The 22,836-nt window shown below is 43.7% G+C and overlaps 1 protein-coding gene and 4 long non-coding RNA genes across 7 annotated transcripts; 2 read left to right on the top strand and 3 right to left on the bottom strand.

The window, feature by feature from the left end:
- Window positions 1-135: 135 nt before the first annotated feature.
- Window positions 136-6,315, top strand: LOC126529648 (uncharacterized). Of its 2 annotated transcripts, XR_008612180.2 has the most exons (3): window positions 181-441; window positions 511-679; window positions 5,072-6,315. It is a non-coding gene; the product is annotated as an uncharacterized lncRNA (long non-coding RNA). The 2 variants fall into 2 exon arrangements; XR_011890090.1 differs by having other exon boundaries at window positions 136-679.
- On the bottom strand, window positions 3,827-5,065 carry LOC129384465 (uncharacterized). The gene is made up of 2 exons (XR_008612181.1): window positions 4,667-5,065; window positions 3,827-4,037 (listed from the first exon to the last, which is right to left on the bottom strand). It is a non-coding gene; the product is annotated as an uncharacterized lncRNA (long non-coding RNA).
- Window positions 5,583-10,776, bottom strand: LOC129384466 (uncharacterized). Its single transcript, XR_008612182.2, has 2 exons — window positions 9,718-10,776; window positions 5,583-7,864 (listed from the first exon to the last, which is right to left on the bottom strand). It is a non-coding gene; the product is annotated as an uncharacterized lncRNA (long non-coding RNA).
- Window positions 10,777-10,780: 4 nt separating this feature from the next.
- LOC126529646 (uncharacterized) lies at window positions 10,781-16,588 on the bottom strand. Of its 2 annotated transcripts, XM_055069919.2 has the most exons (4): window positions 16,297-16,587; window positions 14,532-14,717; window positions 13,017-13,102; window positions 10,781-10,991 (listed from the first exon to the last, which is right to left on the bottom strand). In XM_055069919.2, the coding sequence occupies exons 1-4, from the start codon at window positions 16,553-16,555 to the stop codon at window positions 10,902-10,904; spliced, it is 621 nt and encodes a 206-aa protein (XP_054925894.1). In that variant the 5' UTR covers window positions 16,556-16,587; the 3' UTR covers window positions 10,781-10,901. The 2 variants fall into 2 exon arrangements, with proteins under 2 accessions (XP_054925894.1, XP_050033122.1); XM_050177165.3 differs by lacking the exon at window positions 13,017-13,102 and having other exon boundaries at window positions 16,297-16,588.
- Window positions 16,589-16,904: 316 nt separating this feature from the next.
- Window positions 16,905-19,081, top strand: LOC126529573 (uncharacterized). Its single transcript, XR_008612183.2, has 2 exons — window positions 16,905-17,174; window positions 18,741-19,081. It is a non-coding gene; the product is annotated as an uncharacterized lncRNA (long non-coding RNA).
- The last annotated feature ends 3,755 nt before the right edge of the window (window positions 19,082-22,836 follow it).

Consider the following 22,836-nt stretch of genomic DNA (forward strand, 5'->3'; position numbering starts at 1 on the left):
GGTTTGGAGGCAAACCGGATGTGACGTGTGCCAGTGGCGTACTCCCTGCCCCCAGATAGGTACCTGTACGCCTAGGGAAAGACGCTGCTAGGTGCTGCTGCTAAATCCCTGTGGTTTCTGCCAGCCACATGCGGCCATTGCCGGCTCACGTAGGTTCGTTCGCGTGGTTTCTTTTACGCTTCGCTGGATCGTGTTCAGTCATGCCGTCCTTGCGCGGCGTGATTGTCGGTGAGTCAGGTTAAATTCTTAAATAGGTCGCGCCTGCGCCTAATTCAGTCTATAAAAGCCTGCACATTCAGTTTTGCTAGCTACAATGCAGTGCGGCTGGCGTGAGCTCTCCCCACGATGCGCTTCGAGCGTGTCGATTTCGCCGTTCTTTATGTTGGCGTTAACGACCTTGAAAGCAACATGGATCCACAAGAAATGTGCGACAACATCAAGGTAAGTCTACTGAAATCACAAAATTTGAAACAATAAGCGCTAATAGTTGTGTTTTCTTTTAAATTTTAGGCCTTGATTGTTCAACGAGACGGCCCCCGTCGTGCTGGTTTTCAAGGTGCTCCCTCGCTGCCTAGAAGATGCTGATGCGGAATAGAAAATGCAAAAACGTCGCTTGCTCAACCGCAAATTGACGGCTACGCTGAAGCGCATGCCGTGTCTGCGGAATTTGAACCCCGAGGTATGGACCCCCTTTTTCCAGCGGCATGCCGTTACGTACAGTCAGGAACACGCTTGGCTTATTTCTGACGCGGTAAAAAATGTTTCACTTTTTCTCGCTTCTCGCTGCGGAAGAAATGCGGACCGTTTGTCGTAGTTGTGTCTCCATTACAGGGTGGCATTACTGCGGTGAATAAAGCAAGTGTTGCCGTACATACTGTGCGCATTTCACCCTTTGTTGGGCGGTCGGAAAATATTGGTCCCACTTTTCAGGGCTACTTCGCTATTATGTAGCGGTGAAGTGTAATTTCTACCATTGAACATTCCTGTGTAGATGTGTTTCTGAATCACGTTAAGCACATTTTTTCGTCCATTTCTTTGTCAAACAACGCGATAGAGCGATTGCGCAGATTGTTTACTTCCCTTTCTACGTTTAGTTTATTCTGTCGCCTTCCTTCAAACCACCACAGCGGCAAATGGACTTTTTTTATCGAAATTCCGCGTTTTCATAATAGCTGAATTTTGGTGCGGTTAGGTGTCTAAATTTCTCGTACCCACAGCTACCAAAACAGTTGATCAAATTATTAGCATCGCGAACAAATCGCATTCCTACATATGCGAGCTGCTACATATGAGCCCTCAAGAATTTTCAAGAAGCATCTTTTTTCTAAGAACCCTTGCGATATTGGAAAGCCCTGATTGAGGATTCTCATACAAAGCATGCTCAGTAAGTATAATGAAAACATGCACAAACAATGTATAATGTACTGGGTACTCTGGCTGCTTCTAATCACATTACAGGTGACCACGAGTAGGTAGAAACGGGCCTTGAGGCTGTATAGTGGGACGTAATATTCCCACTTTTCGCTATTACTGAATCGTAGTCAGCTTTGAGATTTTACGTTATGTAAAAAATGCTTCATAAAAAAAAGCACTTGTAATGTCTCGGACACAAAGCGGCCTGTTCTCTGCTTGCGTCTATGAAAGGGTTAAGATGCACACACTATTCAAAGGTCGCATTGAGAACTGAGTTGCAGGCGCTACTATGCTCCGCAAGCAGCAGGATACTAAAAGGAGAAATGAGCAACACCGTACTGCCTTCATTTCTTCAAACCCTTCAACAAAGCTTGAACAAGAAATGCACGCGAGGGTGTCACTACAGACAGCTGCGGCAACACTGACGCATGCGCGAGGATATAAAATGAGGTGCAGCTGTGCGGTGCACGCTGCCATGAAGTTCGAATCAGTTTCCCCCTTGCGAAACTACCGGAAAGGACATATTGCATCCATCGGTGTTAATATATTTTCTAGCATATTTTCTTGTTTTCAGCCAACATACACATCCCCGTTAAATCAAATAGATCACTGTAGATGGCGGCCACAAGCATACTACAAGGACTGTGAATTGGAAGCTGTTAGCTACCTGTGGCACAGTCATGCAAGGGTACACGTAGTCTTTGTGTGCACATTGACTTCATGTTTTACCAATTTGACTGGCTCCTATTGCACTCCGGCTGAATAGCAATAACACACAGGCCACTTTACGTTCGAGCTACTCGAAAGCTTGCATTAGTGAAAAACATCTAAACTTTTTCTGGTACAGCCGTGCGTTGTTCGAGGTGTCTCAATGCATTGCAGTGATTGAACAGGCACATATTGGCTGTACCACTTGGATTTCAGCGTGCATGCGTTGGCTGGACAAAAAATTCTACCATATTTTACCTCCAAACTTTTGCTCACGATTGGAAAGCGCTGTTTTTGTTGTAAATAGATGTGGCTTGCACACAAGGTATGTGCATGCTAAGTGTCTTGGTAAAGAAAAGTAAAGGTATGCTGCATGAACAGAAGGTGCTGTAGCCACATAACCTGACCTTTGATCTTCATTATGCTCACAGATTGAAGGGATGGAACTAAGTGCGTGTCTTTTAGATGCTTGATTTCAGCCAGTTAAATTTGCCAACATGGGGATTCAAACCACTGGTGTCCATCTGCTGTTGGGCTGAACTCTCAATTTAGTGAGACTACTAACTACTGCGTTCATTGGTGCTGACAGATATCAAGTCCGTTGTAGCTCGGCATTACTGTATTCTGTCACCAAAATGCTAGAGAACCACTTGAGATCCTTCGATGTCAGCATCCTCATAATCAGTGGGCACCCCATAAGAAAAATAGGTCAACTTTGGCTGGTATCCTTGCAAGTGTGAGAAGGCTAGGCCACAGAAACTCGTTTTTCTGATTTGTGCACTATTCAGCCACGTTAAAATGTGGGGAGCCTAGACATCTAAAAGACGAGGAGCAAGCAAATTGAATGCAGCTACCAAGCAAAAAATGTGGAAGCGTAAGCTGTTGATTTTTTACTCTAAAGGCACGTTCACACCAAAGACGGAGCGGCTAAACCGGGCAAAGCTCTTGGCCAGGGGATAAAAGTAGGCGTTAAACGAGGCGGCAAGCCCGATCGCTTGCGGACCACTTTTCCCGCCCACCAGAGCTGTCCGATTTGCCGCGGCCAATCAGAACACCAGACGACGCTGGCGTGTGCTGCGCGATAAGGATGGACGACCGGTGCCACGAGACGGCGACAAGTGCACCACGAAAACGTTAGATGCTCCGCCTCGGCGGTGCGGGCAGCCAGGCAAGCCGTCCAGTATACAGGGTGTTTCAGCTAACTAGTGCCGAGGCACAAAGAAACAACTAGGCCTGCAGTACTCAAATACAATCAATTCAGTAGACTACCCTGTTGAGCAACTTTAATGCTTACGGCTCATTGAGAAACATCTAACTGCTTTATTTTTATGAAGATAGCTGCTGTGGTTATTTTTTCAGGACAAAAGAAAGTGCACAAAATCGAAAAAAGTACCATGCAACTATGCACTTTTTAGCAGTGACGAACAAATGAACAATGCGGCATGCAGACAGGATGTAAAAAATATGCAGATCTGACACACTGTGAAAATTATGTAAGCAGCTTTCTTTGCTGCTTGTGTTCATTGATGGCATTTGGCAGTGATATGTTAATTAAATGTTACCTTGCATGCACCACTTGTGTTCGTAGTACACAGAGCTCATAGGCAGACGTGCGCTCCGATGCTCAAGGTGGTGCTGTGCACCATCCATATCCTGTGAGAGTAGTGGCACTGTCATTCCCTCACACGGCGCATCGCATGGCGGGTGAGGTAGAGAAATCCGTTTATTGAATCCTTAGGAGAAATAGTTGCTGCCACGTCCTGTGCCCGACAGAGCAGCGCCTGCTGGCCACACAGGCTTCTGTCATGCAGCATGGCCTCCCAGTGTTGTAGTGTAGGGACATTGAAGTTTTGATGCTGGACCACCACTTGCATACTGTCCTTTTGACGCCGTGGTGCTGTATTGCAGCTTTGCATCTGCACATCCTGACTCAATTGTTGGCATGGACACACTTGCCGTGTTTATTTTTTCAGAAATAGCATAAACATGCCATACCACACCTTGAACTATCATTATAATATTTTTAGTTTGCCACTACAACTGTCACCATGTCTAGATGTAGTATTTTTCTTTTAAAGAGACTCTATACGAAGGATGCTTTCTGATGGCATCTTTACCTTCTCGTATGATCATTCAGCAAGCACAAAGTGCTGCAGCTTCTGCAATGCTTTTGTCTATTCCTTCCAGGCACACTACTGTCAATGTATCATTAGCGCTGAAATAGAATACCGCCCGTTGCTCAAAGCAGCTTCAATATAGATTCCAATCGGAAGAATAGGCAGACTTGTGGCAGTATACAACTTTCTATAGCCATAAAAGGCAAGCTAGCATAGTGGGGCATCTTGATGCTTGTAAAAGCATTCAACTGCATGTATCTTCAAATAACTAAGCTCAAGCAGACACTGCCAAAATTCGTGCTTCTCATGGTGAGTCTGTGCGGGAACTTGAAGGTGTCGCTTTTCCTTCATTTTTGTGTCTCTTATGGTTTTGCTAAGGCTCTTGCCATTCCTCTTGTGGTATTTTAGAAGGGTAATTTAATAATCACCTAGGCGATGTCATTTCCTTCATTTGGTTGCACTGTGTGCATCAGTGCAATAAATGGGTCAAACGGCTTAATACGAAATGTCGCCAGGCCATTTTGGCACGACACTTGTGGATAACATTTTGGTGTGGCTTGGGCGAGACTGAAAGAGAGAAATTGACACATACAAGCACAAAGGCCAGGCACTGTTCCCTTGTGGCCTGCACAACCACTAGAATAGCAGCTAGTCTTATCAATTCATACTGAGTATCACAAAGTGTAACATTGCAAGAACTGTAGCTTGCTTGATGAGACAAGGCACTTATAGCTGTAGCTGAAACATGTGGTGTGATCAACATGTACAAGGTTACAATACTCTACACCCTTTTTGTATTTAAGTTTTTAACTTTGCCCACAATCTGATTACAGCTTTCCAGAGTTCCTTGGAAAATCCTCCCATGCACCTGCCATGTACATTGCCCTCCTCCTCGATGTGGCGTGCAAGATGGCAGCAGCAGCTGTGGGAACAGTAGAAGAGGCGAAGAAAGGTCCACTTTATAATAGGTTGTATGTAAATAAAACTGATCGACCTCAACCGATTCGGCTTCCACTTTTGTCAAGACAATTGTCAGCAAAGCAATGGAGCAATTTCAGTAGGGCGATAGGAATAAATAGTGCATAGAAATTCTTGGAAGCCCTGTCAGCTTTCTTGCTGTTAACAAGCTGTCTTGGTGAGGTGGTTTAGGCAGGGAATGCCAATTCATGAGGGATGGTCATGGCCACCATGTTCAATGTATGTGCAGCATTAATCAGTTCTCTAGACCGAGTGCACTAATGTCACATGATACATTTTCAAACCTCGCATGCTTTCTTTGGGGCTGAGAAAATTAATGAAGCATGAAACTCAGCATGTTGCAGTTTTCAATTAACCATCACTGCATTTGTCCATTCTTGAAACAAATTTTATTGTACCAAATGCATACAGAATGAATTTGTGGAATATCCAAAGTACATTTTGCTTGTGTTGGTCAAGCAGCTGGCAGAACAAAACCACAAAGTTCCAAAGCAGAAAGGTAACACTTCTTTTGAAGTACACAACTGGCGAAACAGTGTTGCTAACACACGAGTGCAAAACTTGCTGCCGATTAAAAAAAAAAGGGAGCTGCTACACACCACTTCGTTCCTTGACCATTTATTTTTTCTTTTGTGGCTGATTTTTAAAAATCCTTGCTATAGCAAATGCAAGGACATCAGAAAATCAACGCACAACAGATATTGGTGCAATGGTGTAAAGTAATGAAGATATAATTTTGCATGCACATTATTTAGTCTGAAATAGAAGGATACAGCACAAACGTTACTCTTCAATCCCAATAAAAAATATGGAACTCGTGGGCTACACGAGGGCTACGGATAAATCTTGAGGGCCTCGGATTCTGTGATGTGCAGCTATACTTAAGTACACAAGCATTTTTGGATTCTGCCTCTACCTGGGTGCAGCTTTGTGACCTGGAATGAAAAGCCACAGCCATCGAGCTGCTGCAGTGGCGACATCACAGTAAAAGGTAATAGCGAAAAATTAAAACAATAATATGGCCATGCAACTTGCACATCAGATAGGTCACCTGAAGCTTCTATTTCCAATTTTTCTGGTGTTGCATAGGACAAAAATTTTGAAAAGTGATAGTGTACGATTTTCATACATTAACAATTATGCATATCTAGTTTTTTTTTTTTAACCATGCAGATATTTAGCAAAAAGTTTTGAGCACAGAGAGCCTGTCGTTCTTGCAAAAGAGTTTCTAGGTGAGGAGGACACACTTTGCTGCTAATGCGAGTTTCAGAAAATTAATTTTGAAAAATTCAGTCACTTTTTTATTAGTAACTTGGCGGCAGCCTTCTAAATGGCATATTTGGAGGCAGTCACATGTGAATGCACACCCTTTCTTTTTCGAAATCTCGAAAATTGCACTTATTTTGAAATATTCATTATCGCGCTCAATTGAGTACAATCAAAACTTGGTGCATCCTGCTCCACATCAGGCGGCAGTGCCCTGTCAAGAAGTGTGGGACAAAGCTTAAATAATAGCCTGACACGGCACACTGATGCACATGCTTGCCAGGCAAAGTGTGTCGTATCAGCTGCTACAATGACTGGCCAAGATGTTGTTTCAGACTTTCTCGAGCCTGTTGTCGGGGGTGTTTCCATCTGATGAGGTAGCGGGACCTTCTTTTCTGCGCTCCCAGCACACTCGGTTCCAATATTGCCTCGATTTACCAGTGAAATTCAATGATGAATATCTTGAATTAGGTGCAACTTTCAAGATTTGTAAGAAATGAGAGTGCTATAAAATGTGACTGCCTCCAAATTTGTGGAGTTCCAAAATAGAGGAATTCCTCTGCAAGAATGCCACATTTGCTGCGCTCATAACTTTAAAACAAGAAAATCTGTATGGTAATAAAAGACACCCTGTACATATACAGTGTGCATTGGAGCATTTCATGCAACCAATATTCAAGCACCTTCTGTCTACAAAGAATTCATAAAGCAAATTTATGCTTGGAATCAGTTACGAGCACTGGAAATGCAAACACTGTGACGAACCCTGGTCACATGCCAGGCATTGTGTTGCTGCTCTCTGCGTAGGGCCTATGAATAAAAACCACCTTCAACATTACACAGTAAGCTACCAATTGCTATGTGTAGGAAGACTTACTTCTTCAAATGCAATTATGACCTAGACATTCTAAAGCTTTTCTGATAATGTACTTTTAGTGAACAAGTACCCCAAACTTGAACAACTCTGAAGCTATAATGCCATTATTATCTGAAAGATGCACTCACATTTTTTTAACGCAGTAAGGAAACATTCATAACCGACAATGCCACCATAGACATGAGAGTCATATAATATTGCACTGCGTGCAGCAAGGATAGCACAATCTCGCACAAAAGATTAGTCTCTCCCGCAGACTTTGAGGGCTTCTTTATTATGTTTCACTTATGATGCCGTGACATGGTACGAAACCATGATGACGTAACTTATGATCATGAGTTACTCTTGAATGAAAGCTTATGCACACATGCATATTCCTGCATTGTAACTCTGGAGTGCACTTGCAGTAAGGACACTGTGAAAAGAAGAAAAGGCCAACAGCAAGAACCTGGCAGCGCAGTGCTGTTTGCACCTTCTCGGCTTATGTCGGTTTAAGTCACCTTCACTGCAGCAGAGTCGTGTTATGCGGCGAAGCATATTTAGCATCATGCAGTGAAGCATATCTGAAGTTAAAGGGGACACTGTTACGGGGCCCCTGCTGGTGCTTATGGTTACCCGACACTATCAGCTTAAGTACTCGTACTGTGACCTCTTCATGCATTTGGACAACACCAATCGCCATGTGAAAACCTCTGTTCACTACTAATCTTGCTAAGAGCCTAAATTGTTTCCAAACTACAAATTTCACCAAGTGGCAAACTTGGCAATGCTTCTGGAACCTCTTTCTAAAGTACTTTAATACTACCAGGATGCTTCAATGTCAAACTGGATTAAAAACCTGGGATGAGATTGGGCAAGCTTCTAGCTTTCTGACTGTTTGCTTCACCTTCTGCATCAGTGAGTAGGCAGTGTTCAATAGGTGCTCCCACTTCACCAAGCAGACGACCGCTGACGAAAGCATGGTGAAGGCGAATAATGAGAGCGCAAGCAAACATTCAGAATGCAAGATCTCGCCCTTGGATTTAGAGAAAGGAAGGATAATTTCAACACCAAGGAACACCAACACTGGGCAACATTCATGCACCAGCTTTGTCAGTTTTTTGATGCTCCCACTACTTGTGCTGAAATCGTGAGAAAAGCCCAGAGAGAGTATACAATTCGAGAATCATGTACCTCTTACATTGTGGATGTCCTTGCACTGTGCTAACGCATGAACACCACCACGTCTCAAAATGATAGAATGAGACATATTAAAGGCACAAACACTGTTACCTTATACGTCCTTGGTATGCAGAACCCCAGCACCTCCACCACTTCTAAGGAACCGCTTTATTCTTGCCGAGCTAGAGCTATGGCGAGGAAGAAGCGACACACACTACGTACGGATGAGGAAGATGACGGAAAGTCACATTGCGCTCACAATATCGCTAACGTGGTAGTTTCCCAAAGGAAGCGGTCACACCACTGCGTATAAAGTGTATGCACAGGGATTCTCGTACGTCTTCCCTGTCCAAGGGACTGGTGACAAGCACCACAAAGCAGCACTGGTCAGGTGCATTCCAATTAAATTCTTAAGAATTGAGAAAAGGCCTATTCAACACAAAGCAACGACCTGACACCCTTGCCAACAAACCTGTTGAACTGGCATTAAGTTTCAGATATTTGCGGCCACACATATGTAAACCAATGGGCAAGGTTCTGACTGGTGTTGTAGAAGCCGCGGGGCGCTTTTTTCGTTGCGACGATAGATCGGATTCATTTACAAGTAAGGCTCCAGGAGGGCACATGTAACCGGCAAACAGAGGCCTCAGGAGAGCATTAGATTATAATCAAGGAGGCGGCAGGGTACCCAAGGGGCAGCGGAGGGATCAAAACTGGAAGCAGGTTATGTTGCCCCAACTCACGGACCACCCTGACTCCAGCCTTGTCCGCGAAAGCGGACAGCTGCTGATCTTAAAATGCGTCAGAAAATTCGGAAAGTACGACTTACACACAGCCTACAGACATCAAGATATACTACTAGCACGCGCAGGCCTCGGCGAGCCCCAACCCATGGACCAGTCCGCGTTCTAGCTCTGGTGTCCCCGTTACCGATTTGGTGTCCTGGAGACGCCGCCAATAATATGAAATAGTGACACGTTGTTACTAGTAAAAAACACGACTTAAGCCGCTAACGCTACGTTCAGCACTGCCGCGCCCAACAACTTCTACAACGCCTGTGAGAACTTTACCAAGCAATGGTTGTTCTTGGCAATACTAAGAACTTGAGAATTTTGTGTACCGCTCATGCTTAACTTTGTAGTGCACTGTGGCTTAGTGAAGCACTACGATTGCGTGTAGCATACGTACACATCTTACCTGATAGACGGTGAACGGGGTCTTGTACAAATATCCGCTGAAGAAGAAAAGACTACACCTTCACATGTGTTAAAACACATGCCAAACTTGAAAAAACAGACGTACAATGAACCTCCACACGTTAAAATAGCAAAAGCATCACTTAATAGTCGAAAACTATTGAAAACTTTGCAAGCGCCATGGCAAGCGCAAATCCGCCATTGCTGCTGATATTGATGTTGATCAGGCTGTCCCCTTGCGATCGAGTCGGCAAGCGCGTGGAAGCGCGTTTCTTTATTCTATGGAAGCGCAATTGGCGCAATGTAGCCAAAATAAACAAATAAAACTGTGAATCAACTCCAAATACACACACGCAAAAGAAAAATCGTCGGGATTCTCTATAACGACGTTTCCAACCCCTTGACCGATATTTCATACAGCTCGTTGCATTAATTAAAATACCTGCAGTGCATTGTTTTCATAACGCGCAAAAAAAATTCTGCACTTAAGCTTACCCGCACAAACACGCGGCGCAAATTCGTAGAACGCCACCAGTGCAGCCCCCACCCGCCAAGAAAATATATGACTAGTCAATAATAATAGCATATAATTATAATGTGAGCGTCGGCGCAATCAATGGAGAATTCAATTTTATTTGTTATAGAAAATCAAATGCAATGCAGTAAACAATGGATAGAATTAGGCATATAGCTTCCTGGAGTCTAAAAAAATTCTGCCTTGAAACTTGACGGGGTGACACGGCAAATTGTGGGTATACGATTGAAAATAATTGCTATAGTGTGTTCGTGTATGAGTAAGCTTCTCAAAAGGAGTTTCAAGTGTTTCCATGGTATGGCAAGCTTATATCTTGATTCATCAAGTTTTTTTTATTCATGTTGTTCAATTATGTTTAAAAAGCGAATTGTAAATCCCAATGGTTTTGTTTTTTACCAGGGGAACACAGAGTTGAGCCACTGTTTTGAAACAAACTTTTATTTAAAGGTAGTTACAAGTAACACCGACACCCTCGCTCATGAAAATCCCAATGGTTGTGTTTTTTACCGGGGGAAACACAGAGTGGAGCCACTGTTTTGAAACAAACCTTTATTTAAAGGTAGTTACAAGTAACACCGACACCCTCGCTCATGACAAAACAACTTTCACTCGCTGTGTCCAGACACTTGGTTCAAGGTGCATGTAATGCTTCATCTCCAAGCTTCGCGTGGTTTCTTAAAGGCATTGTGAAATCTACACGGTGTTTTTATTTTACACCTCCTCATCTCATAGCACAAGATCTGAAATGCGTGAACAAGAAGAATCAGGCCAGCACATATTCACAGAAATGAACTCTCCACAGTGCAGTTGACAAGTGCAAAAATTACAGCAGAAACTGCCAGTCACGTGATATGAGCACAACATAACTGTTCTTTTTGCGGGAAAGCCTCAATCCCATGCCGACATTAACCTATATGGTGGTCATCACTGGCAATGTTTGAAAGATTTTCATAAAATAGAGACTCAATGTCTGGAGTATTTATCATAAGGGAAGTAGAAACTCGCACATCTTCTAAACAGCCCTTTGCAGTGCTAAATGTATGCTGGCTATTGATAGTAATAAATAGTATGACTGTTACAACTGTTAAACAAGACAAAAGCTCACAGGAATATGAAGGCTTGAAGTGATAAACAGTGTTTGGAGGGGGAATGTAGCTGGAGTGAACCTTTTGACAAAGATTTGTTTTCGTCAGTGCCGCAATTAAGTTCGGCACAGCAATCTTTATGCACGCTTAGCTCACTTTCCCACACCCTCAATGTAGGATGAAGAGGAGAATAAGAAAGTGCGTAGAATGAAGTTGAAGTGTAGAAAAGAAATGGGGAGACAGTGAAAGAGAAGGTAGGAGCACTGTTGTAGATTATTCTTCAAAGGCTACTCTTCCAAAAGAAAAAGAGAAAAATATTAAATGTGTAAGGAAGCATTGCCAATTGTTATTATGCCTACTCAAGTAAGAGATGCACCATAAGGGATGCAATATAAAACTGATCTGATATGTAGAGTGGCCTAAAGCTTTCTGCATAGTCTTTACAATCATTATGACACTGTCTGCTGCAGCCAAATATGCAGAAGTTTTAATTGAGTGCTCATGACCAGAGCAACTTATCCAGACTGCACACAATACCACTGCATATGCCCTCTATTTTGGTAATCTTAAAAATAAAAGTTTATTCAAATGGGCAATAAGAACATCACATGGAACACAAAATCTAGATTGAATTATGAGGCATGCCACAGTGCGGGACTCAGTAATATTTTTGACCACCTCGGGTTTTGTGATGTGCACTTAAATTCAACTACACACTTTTTTTTTTTCATTTCACCACCACTGAAATGCAGCCACCTTTGCTGGGATTGAACCCGCAAGCTCGTGCTCAACAGTGCAACATCATAACTACTGCGCTACTGAGTGTTTACACAAATTTATAAGTAGCAAAACACATTGGAGGCTTTTGCACACTGAAACACTACACACCATCCAATGCACTTCCTTACATCTATGTACAGACATATTTACCAGCGGCTCATATGACAAGCATGGAGGCGTGCTCTAACACACTACCCATCCAACAGCTGCCACATACCAGAGATGACCACTGGGTCTGTACCTATCTTCACAGAACACTTACCAGCAGCTCATACAACAAGCATGGAGGCATCTCTCGTGCTCTAACACACATACCATCCAGCTGTGACATATGGCTGCACACAACAGACAAAAACAGACGGGCTAATCATCAGAGACCACATGTCATGATTTGTTAACATGCGAGCCCTCAACCTGCTTCAATAAGGCATGACAGCACAGCACTACTGCACCACTTCTCTCTTCCTAACTGCACTGGAGGCTTGTTACCAGTAATCGTGCCCTGCTGACATGGTTATCTCTTGTTTCTATGTTGCTGTCCCTAAGCTGTTATTTAAGGACTTCCTTTTGAGCTTCAGTGGGCCTTGAAAGGCTAGATGATGGCTGCGACAATCTAGGGTTTTTTGTAGAGTGAAATCTTAACAGGTGCACAACTTTTTTGTTGGCTGGTTCATTTGAATGGTCTGGCATCTTTCTTTTTGGGTCACTTTCACTTTCAACAAGCATGAAAACTGGCTCAAACAAATTGTTTGCCTTCACAGCCACACCCTCAGAGACTTCACCATCTGATACTGCCTGTCTGACCGAGTCCATTTTTGCTCTTAAGAGTGCTGAGCTTTACACTGCTTTGGCTGCTTCCAGCTTTGTGATACTCTGTACAATGTGCAATGCCCGACTTGCCTCACATGCTTCTTCGGGTGAGCTCTCATGGGCCTTGTTGCTGCTAGTTGGATTAGCGATGACCACACAGTGAATGTGCTTGCACACTGTAAAGTGTATAAGATGGTCATAGCAAGTGCACATGTAAGTATGCATGCACACACACTGCACATTCCTTACACCTCAAAGGACAGCAAGCACCATCTCCCACTTTTGACACTTTATATGAGAGCCCTTTAATAGACTGAGATGGCACAGTCTATATGCCATCTTCATTTAATTTGGCACAGCCATCTTCATTTAATTTGGCTCAAGCTGCCATTTCACTGCCAGACCTGTGGTTCTTCTGAATTCTGCTCAGCTTCTTACCCTTTGCCCCTTTCATCATCTGGATAGCCCTTTTCATTAAAAAATGATTTGTCAAGTCCATGAGGGCACAAATAAGTTTGTCACCATGCTTATTCTGTTTTCTCTCCAGCATAGTATGCTTTAACGTCCTGCGCTTGCTCTCAAGGTGCATGTTAGTGTTGACAGCTGCTCTAGTCCTAAAGCAATAGGCCCACTCTTGCGGCCTAGCTGCATAGTGGTCATTGAAGTACTTCAGGAAGTCCCTCAGTTTTTCTTCCTCACTAGAAAGGAATTGCTTAAAATAATCTTCAAATGCCTTTTCCGCGAGGAACTCTAAGAGTAGCCACACACTATGGTAAACATGTGGCCTTAGCTGTTTCTCTACACACTCGAGTATCTTCTTACGCCAATTGTTATCCACATGCCAGGCACTGAGAAGTTTCTGTTTTGCGGCACCCATGACCATGGACCATGCTTTGTAGAATTGCGACGCATCATCAGATATCAATGTCTTAGCAGCCACTTTTTTGGCCATGGCCGACTCCAGATATTTGAAGAATGCTGTCAAAGTTTGCTCGTTCATCCGGTTGCAGATGAAATAAGCTATAGCTACACCTGATCCTATTTTATCTAGCACCAGAAGAGTGGTCAGCTCAAACTGGTACTCTGTAGTTCCATGTGTGGAGCCAAGACATACAGTACCTGCAGGGCCCAATTTTTCTAGTAGCTCCTTCTGAGACTGTCTTCAGAACAAGAGCAAAGTCTGCTGAAGGAAATGTACCACTTGGGTCCACTGCACCTTGTGCCTTGTACAGGCGGACAAGTGTTTCACCTTTTTCTTTCATCACAAGCACCCACATGTCTACACTGATAGCGTCATTAGTGTGACAATGTTCAGGAGCAGCAATGTTAAACTGCTGTTTGATGTTATGCAGGGTTGAGCACTCTGCCAAGTGCACGGGCCTCAGCTTGGATGCCACAGATGTTCTTACTCGCTTTAGAATGGTTTTTATGGGCACACCCCTTTCTAGGTTCTCTGCTACGCTGGCCTTTTCCTTGTCACTCATTCTCAAGTGCTGAATTTCTGGTTTATGACCGTAATGGTTTCTTTGATACCTGACTTTTATGGTGGTGCCTTCAGGTGTCGGACGGTAATTGTGACGGTAATAAATGAAAGACATATCTTACCAGACCTACAGCTCCCCTGACTTTTCTCCCGACGGTCACTATGACCTTCCTTTTTCCTTGCCTCGCCTGATCTATTACAGTAATAGTGGATCCTTGTTTCTCCACTGGCCAGCTTTTTGGGGTCCCTGGGCAAAATGAACCAGCAGTTTTGGCTACCCTCTTCTTCTGCTTTCCATTCATGAAATTCTGTAATAAAAGCACAAAATAGCATTAGATAGTGACAAGTACTATTGGGAGAGAGATGCAAACAAAAATAATCACTCTGAAGGCTTTGGACACGGGCTAATGTAGCATTTATTTTACTCCCTCACCTTCAACTCGACTGTGTCATGAGGTCACCCTTGATATTGCTCAAATTTATGTTAAAATTGAATTTCAAATTCAATGCGCCATAACTTCAAAAAATTTATCATATTAGTTTTGTTTTAATAAGAAACAAATATGAAACTTAAGCATGATCTATGCTCACTCCTTCCTCAATATTGAATCAGACTGTACATTCATAGCAATGCTGTTACGATAAGACAAAGACAAACTGAGAGCACATGGTGCAAGCTACGCCCCAGAACAGTGTGAATCCCTTCTCTCAGTTTCTTCTTGAAAAGCTCCTTCTTTTCAAGAAGAGCTTGATTTTTTACTGTAGATAGGGGCTTGGCGAGGGAGTGTTCCATCGTCACGCGGTTATGATCTGGCTTGGGCATGCGCCTGGTCCGAAGAGGCAGCATTATGTGTGATTTCAATAAACCAGTTGCTAGTCTGCGTTCGTCCTGTCTTCTTCTACGTTGGTGTCTTTTCTCAAGCGCAGGTTAAGTTCACAAAAAGATGTCTTACCAAGTAGCCTCCTAACACACTCTTCTTAAAGAAAAAAGGATTGCGCGTGCGTCAAATTTCGCTCTACTTTATGAAATCTACAACCAGAGTCCTTCTATTGAGGGACTGTGGTACTACTAAAGAATTTTCCCAAAGTACGCCGGGAGACCAAGCCGCTGACAGCCGCAATTGCAAGTGTGGTCGTGGACCTACGTCGGCCTGCATTCGGACCTATTGCGGCCTGCACTGAGGCGAAGACTACACCACGCACGCAAGTAGCGCAGAGCAACGTCAGAACGCAGAGCAAATCCCTCCTCTCGTTTAAGTAAAAAAAAAAAGGGGGGGGGGTTGCGCGAGCGTTACATTTCGCTCTATTCTATGAAATGTACTGCTAAAGAGTTTGTCCACAATACGCTGTGAAACCATCCCGGCGACATCCGCAAATTCATGTATGGTACCGGTTCTGCGTCTCTGCCGCATTGCAACGTGCACTGAGGCGAAGACTAGGCCACGCACGTATGTGGCACAGAGCAACGTCAGAACGCAGAACAGCTTACTCCTGTCGCTTAAAAAAATAAGAAGATGTACAAACGTCAAATTTCACTCCACTTGCTGTGCAGGAAAGCAGACAATGCCAAACGTACGTCATGTAGCGCATCGCTGCAGGGAGCGCGCACACATGACTATACTATAGATGGATAAACAAACAAATTATATTTAACGCGGATACAAACTTCAAAATACCTCAAGGAAATAAATTAGGCACCTGCGCAAAAGCTGCTCTTCGCGAAACAGATAGAGAAAAAGAAAACAAAGGCCCGCAAAGCATAAACAACTGCCTTTTTGGAGGCACACTGCGGAACAAGAAATTAAAAAAAGTCCAAGATATAATATTGCGTTTAAACGTCATTTGCTCACGATGACTGAGAATAAACTTAATAAAACTGTTCCTCACCCTTATTGTTCCGGAACACCAGGTGCACGTAATCAGCCTCGAAGTTGTGCGCAGCGATCTGGTGCACCGAATACTTCTCCATTGTAGGCAGGGAAGTGCCACATACGTCGCATTTCATCAATTTCTTGACATCCACGGCCATTTTGTGAACGTTCCTGATGTGTTGCAGCATGTTCTTCCTCTGTATGAATAGTTTGCTGCAGAATTCGCAGCGACGATCGTCATCGCCGATGGCAGCTCGATCACAGACGTGCGCCATTCCGACATTGCACGCACTAGGGTTGTTGTATAATCCGGCAGCAATACAGGGAAGAAACCTCCCCAATCACGTGACACACTAGGTATTCAGTGGCCCCATAAGGACAGTTGGAAACCAACTTAGGGAACTAACATCCGGGAACGCAGGGTCACGTGGATGCTGCCTTCTATTGTTCACCGGCCTCAGCCGGCCTGCGGGGAAACGCATGTACCGTGTGTACGGTACGCGACCCCACTCCGAAATGCCGGAACGCCTAGGGACAAACGCCTACAACACGCGCTAAGAAACCTCCTCCGTAGTACCTAGACAGAGTCATATATTCAAGGAGCAAAAGCACGTGAGCAAAAGCCCCCAGATTTTCTCTCTCGCGCCCGCTCTTACTCGCGCCTGCGCACAAACGACTGGCGATCCCTCAAATCTGCGTCAAATGAACGTCTAGTTCAGAACTCTGCCATATGACTCTGCCGTGCATCGTCGTGAGGTGCATCGTGCAACGATGCAAACGATGCATGTGCAAACGATGCATGTGCAACGCCGCAAACCAAGGAAATGCTGTGTGCTGGGTGACCTGAAGCAGCGCATCCCTGGTGGAGCACGTATGCTGAATCGTCTGTAAAATGTAAGAGCAGAGACCAAGCTCTGACTCAGCGGAGAAGTCTCTCGACCAAATGACAATGCTTCCTGTGTGGTGCCCTGTGCACGAGTGCTTTCATCAGAGTAAAAGTAAACTACTGCGTGGGACCTTACGTGTCTGACAAAAAGCGGGTGCGACTATTAGAAGCGCTGCCTGCACGGTCTGACGTGCTGTTCGAGCATTTAATGCACGTTTAAACAGAGAACTATTGACTATGACATATCGTGGGCTTCCTTTCCAGGGGTGTGCGGCATCAAACACGGCTTGCCCATTCTGTTGTTTACACGCCGATTTCAGCTTCTGTGGTATCTATGTCACTGAAATTAACTCGGTCTAAAGAGCGGTAACTTCAAAAAAATATTACGTGCTCTAATGATTGCGTAGCACCTGTTCAACGAGTGGTCTTTGCTAGAATGTGCGTGCATGCCATATTCGAAATGATTATGCCGTATCACCTATTAGGTGGAAACGGACTGGTCTGTCTGGATTAGTAGCCCATCCTTACGTGGTGCAATTTTGTGAATTCAAGAGTGGGCATATACCAACTGCTAACGGTTGGTAATAAGAAGCAACTTTGCAAGTGCACTGCTTTTGTTCAGATCTGGGTAGGTCTATGTAAATCCGCGACTAGAGCCAGTACCAGGCTCTCGCAGTTGGCAAGAAGCAAAAAGCCTTGGTTTCAAACCACCTTGCTTCAATTGCTTGTTACAAAGCAACTTCTTTTGATCATGTGCTCAGCATGTGCCCTAATGATAACAGTTGTACAAATATGAATTCGAATTAGTTTATTGGCATTATGTGTAAGCATATAGGTATATTGCATTAATTGAACAGGGTTTCATGTTGTTTCAAATGGGGAATCTAATACATGTCTCGCACATTCGGCAGTGGCTGCATCCCGAAGAGGGTGGAATGCGAAAGCACATGTATACTGCACTTTGGGTGCACATTAAAGAACTGCAGGTGGTCAAGATAATCTAGAGCCCTCTACTAATTACATTCCTCATTAGCTGATGTGTAAGTTTGTGGATGTTAAGCCCTACAATTTAGGGTTTGGGTTAGGTTATAGGTATTGCATTAATCTGATATGAATCTGATATGCTCACACAGACCTGTGCTGAACCTTCGCTTGCGAAATGCAAATACCAATTTCATACACTGCATGACGGTTACATGCCACAGTAGCCCATTGGCAATGGTGTTGCACTGCTAGACTTCAGGTTGCAGGTTAAACAATTTAAAAAATATCCTTATCTTTTAATAGTTACTATTCTACTCAAGGACCAAATCGACTAGTCACTGTTCGGTTTGAGGCCTGGAATGAATAGGACAATATTGAATTTGTTATTAGAAAGCATTGAATGTTCACGCACCCCTATTAACTATAAAAATGGATAACTCAGAATGCAAGGGATTTGCTGATGCAATTCTTGTTAGCTCAGGTGCTACAGTTCAGAGAGGTGCTAGCATTTGACAGTTGGCAAATTCAGGTTGTTTAGCAAGGATAGCGGTCGTAGCATGGGATGGGACCTGTTGATTCTTCAAATGCAGGCCAGGAGGTTGCATCCATAGCACAAGATGGCGCCACTGACTGCAGAAGTAGCTTCGATGCCGGAGTCCATGACACAGAGCTGCAGAACGCAAAGAAACAGTCCGGAGGGGTTTGTTGGAGCTGGCTCACCTCGATGCCTTAAAGGGGCCATGACAACAAATTTTTGAGCTTGAATTATGCATTGCTTGTTAAACTGTGCACATCCCAGAGTAAGCTGACAAAATTTAAGCACATTTGCTGCTGTGGAAGATTTGTATTTGAAATTTTTTATGTATCGCAGTTGAACTGGCAGTCTGGCAACACTGATGGGTGGCAAAATAAAGTGTGTTCTCCATGGTCAGTGTCCACATTATATCCACTTGCCACAGTAGCCCAGTGGCTATGGCATTGTGCTTCTGAGCTCAAGGTTGTGGATTCAATCCCAGCCGTGGTGGCAACATTCTATTGGTGGCAAAATGCAAAAATTCTCATATGTTACACGAGCGTTTTTGCAGTTTATGTGCATTGGGCACACATAAAAAAAAATTCCAGGCGGTAGAAATAAATCGTAGCATGCCTCATAATCAGGTCGTGGTTTCCGTGAGAAAGTAATTTTCTTGTGTCTACATTATACATGTGGCTTCATTCTTGCATGTGCATTTCCGCAGTCAACTCACAATGATTTCTGCTGGCATTCCATGATTTGTGCTCTTTTTATCGTGCCAGTAAATGAATTGGGGGCGCAATGCAACAGTGAAGTCCATGCTGCACAGGGTTAAATTTTGGGTTAAACATGCTCTGAGGGCCCAGTTTCCTTTCCGTGTGTGTAACCATATTGGGCCCTCTACTTGGACAAAGTGATAAACTGAGAATAGATATATGACCATGTCATCACCCCTTTAAGTGTTGAGCTGCAATGCCAGCAGTCCATCTCCTCTAGGACACCACTGGAACCAACTCCCAGCTGACCCAAGGTTACATCAACTGTGCCACCTCTTTTCTTTCTTGATAGGGGATGCTGGTATCTGCCAGAATGTAATTAAAACATGTAGTGGGTGCAAGCTTTCTGCTTTGTTAATCGTCCTCCGGCCTGCAAGTTCTTCCAGAGTTCATTTTTGCCTCTTTCTCTTTGAGCATGTGCTGGTGGGCTAGTTGGCTAAGCATGATTACAAAGACGGCGCCGAATAAAACAACACACGAAGAAAGGAGACACGAGACAAACACTTGTGTCTCCTTCCTTCATGTGTTGTTGAGCTTGTGCTTTTGGCAGGCACACTGCTTTTGCACGCCGCATCATGGCACTGCTGTCGTCGATGCACTTCTGCATTCATTGTGACGGTGACCCATTGCTAAAAATTACATGACAGGAAAAGCCGCCTACCTTACAGAATAGTGAAAAATATTGTTAGATCAGTAAGCAAGCCAAGTGTCAAATGTTTTTGCAAAACTTGGGTCAGACACAGATTGTAGCAAAGGCAACCTGTCTGCATTAATTTTTGTTGAATAAAATGCCCTAAACCACCCATGATATTTTTTACACATTTTAGTAAACATGCACATCAAGTGTAGTACATCACGATGATCATCTTTTGCAACCATGGCAGTGTTGCGTGCAGTGGAGTGGCCACAAATTGAAAAAGAATAATAATCCCCAACTCCTCTACTGGATTTTCCTGTCCGTGCATTGCAATGCCAGCAGGGTCCTGCACATGATGTCGCCAAGGTGAAAGCTGTCAATTGGTCAGCCACGAGGAATGATTGCCACAATGTAACTAGAACTGGCTTGCCCTTTGCGTGCCACTAGTCCTTTATGGCGCCCTAATTCAGTCGGCAGAGAGTGATTGGGGGCAGGCAGTGAAGAAGCCTTGCTACTGGTTATGTGAAACTAAACAACTTTATGACTTTGCAAGTTGATGATTTTCAACGAGATATTGTGTTATACTTGTAAAAATTTGCAGGGATCATGAATGTGTGCAGAAACTTATTTCCTTTAGGCATTTAAAATAATTTAGTTGCTTAGAAATTTAAAGAAAAAGTGAAGTATATCAAGTAATTCCACAAGAATGTCTGAAGCCACAATCTGAAAGATTAATATAAATCCATGCACTTTTCCATGGTAGCTGAATGACTGCAGCACTGAAGTTCCCACTAGCCATATTTGTAAAAGACTGGATAATGTGGACGTTGTGGGTTCAGTTCCTGCCACCAAGTGTTTCCACTTCAATTTTACTTTTCTTAATTATTTCTGCATGTTGGTTAAAATTGCTGTTAACTTTGTTTACGCTTTCCCTGGCTTCATTGTTCGTTGGCTTCACGTGGTTGTTACTAATGAAAAAATTAAATCTGTCAATTCTTCTTATTCTTTTCACTCGTAGTATAATATTGCAGTTGGAATTTAATGCAGTCTTGCTTTCTTTTTCTTCTCGCTTCATTTTCAGATATTACGCTTCAGCCATCCAAGTTCTACCAGAGTCTGCGCACTTGTGCATTTGCCCTTCATTGTATGGATGCTGCAAAGCCAGCATACCCATAGCTTTAGAATAGTGAACTTCTGGGCTAGTTGGTTATCCAACATAATGAGTTTTGTGCCAAGGCCACACGCACAAGAGAGGAAACAACACGGGCGCTTCCATGGCCCTCATACGAACAACCGTGGTCAGCCGACAAGCCTCTAATTCAGTTGAAGTAGACAAATGAAGAAAACAAGGCTCGTATTAGTGACATGATGTGTGTATCTTTAATGCCATAACATAATAGGCAGTCTTCACCCACTATACAATACAATAGAATCTTTGTTGTGCATAAAGAAAACAAAGTACATATAGCAGGCCTACCAAAGCCTCAGAGGGCTTGACTGGCAGTGCCTGACAGTCAGGTCACAAAAAATTGCACAGGGTTAATAGCGGAGTTAGCTATTAGCGGGTCGGAGCAAAATGTTGAATAGTTATACAAAATGTTACATTAAACATCGAAAATTCTAAGTAGTTTCTTAATCCCACGTCTTGTGTTTGCTTCTAGCACAGGCGTTGGCAATTTATTAAATATGGCTGGAACATAGTATTGCCGCGTTCTCCTTCGGTACTTTGTCGCAGCCTTGGGGATGATGTAGGGTTCCTTCGGTCTTAAGGAGCGGACAGGCGTATATCGTGTTTTAAGATCATTATTCCAGAAGTGTTTAATTACAACACTTTCGACAATCAGGGAAGTGAAGTTTGGCAAATTCAACAACATAAAGACGTCTGCATCTTGCTTTGGACACAAATTGTAAGCCACTGTTGACAGCAGTGAACGTAAAATTGAATTAATTCTTGAGCTCCACCTAAGAGTACAATGGCCATACACAGTCAAGCCATAACGTAGCACACTGTAGACTAAAGCAGGGACAATAATTTTTCGAACAGAGATTGGCATAAGACATTGCATATTGTATAATACACAGGAGACCGTGCGCAGCCTTTTACAGAGGTGGGATAATTGCGAGTTCCATAAAAGATCACACTTTGGAGGTGTTGCATTCCTGACGAGAAATGTGGGCTGGTCCTGAGGACAGTACCGCCTAACAAAGCATCTCAAAGCACTAGCTTTCATAAAGAAGGAATGTGAAAAACTGGCGCATGACGCACATGCTGGACATTTGAAAAAGCCACCTTGGCATGACAGAAGCCATCATGGCCTGATGGCTGGAGCATCGGGCTGCCTGTCTGGGAGACTGAGGTTCAATTCCACCATTGTACACACATTTCTTTATAGCATTATGGGTGGACTTCACTCAGTTTGGAAGCACCTAACAGAAAACTCGAGGTGTATCGAACGTACACGAGCAGGTCACACTGCACATGAAATCACAAGTTTAAGAGATGCAAGGCACAGAAATATCACTTTGATAAATGAGAGAGCGCGAGGCTTCCTATTGTGCACATGTACATGGGAGACGTTACAGTCGTCACATTCTAAATATGCTGTCGCATACTTTGGAAGTTAGTGGTCCAAGTTCTGGCCTAGTTTTTCGCAATCCCTTCAAGCAGTGGCAAGACATTTGGAAAGCACTAGAAAAATCCTAGGCGTTCTTCATGGAGGATGGCATTCCTTAGTTTATTGGCAGACCCACTGTGGTGG

This window comes from Dermacentor andersoni, chromosome 9 (genome assembly GCF_023375885.2).
Source record: "Dermacentor andersoni chromosome 9, qqDerAnde1_hic_scaffold, whole genome shotgun sequence".
NCBI lineage: Eukaryota > Metazoa > Arthropoda > Arachnida > Ixodida > Ixodidae > Dermacentor > Dermacentor andersoni.

Excerpts from the sequence above, each read along its gene's own strand:
- LOC126529646 (XM_055069919.2), bottom strand. The coding sequence starts at position 16,555 with ATGGCGCACGTCTGTGATCGAGCTGCCATCGGCGATGACGATCGTCGC. Across the intron at positions 14,718-16,296 it reads GGTGTTCCGGAACAATAAGG|AATTTCATGAATGGAAAGCA; the intron begins GTGAGGAACAGT and ends CTTTTATTACAG. Across the intron at positions 10,992-13,016 it reads CACCCGAAGAAGCATGTGAG|ATCTTGTGCTATGAGATGAG; the intron begins GCAAGTCGGGCA and ends CACGCATTTCAG.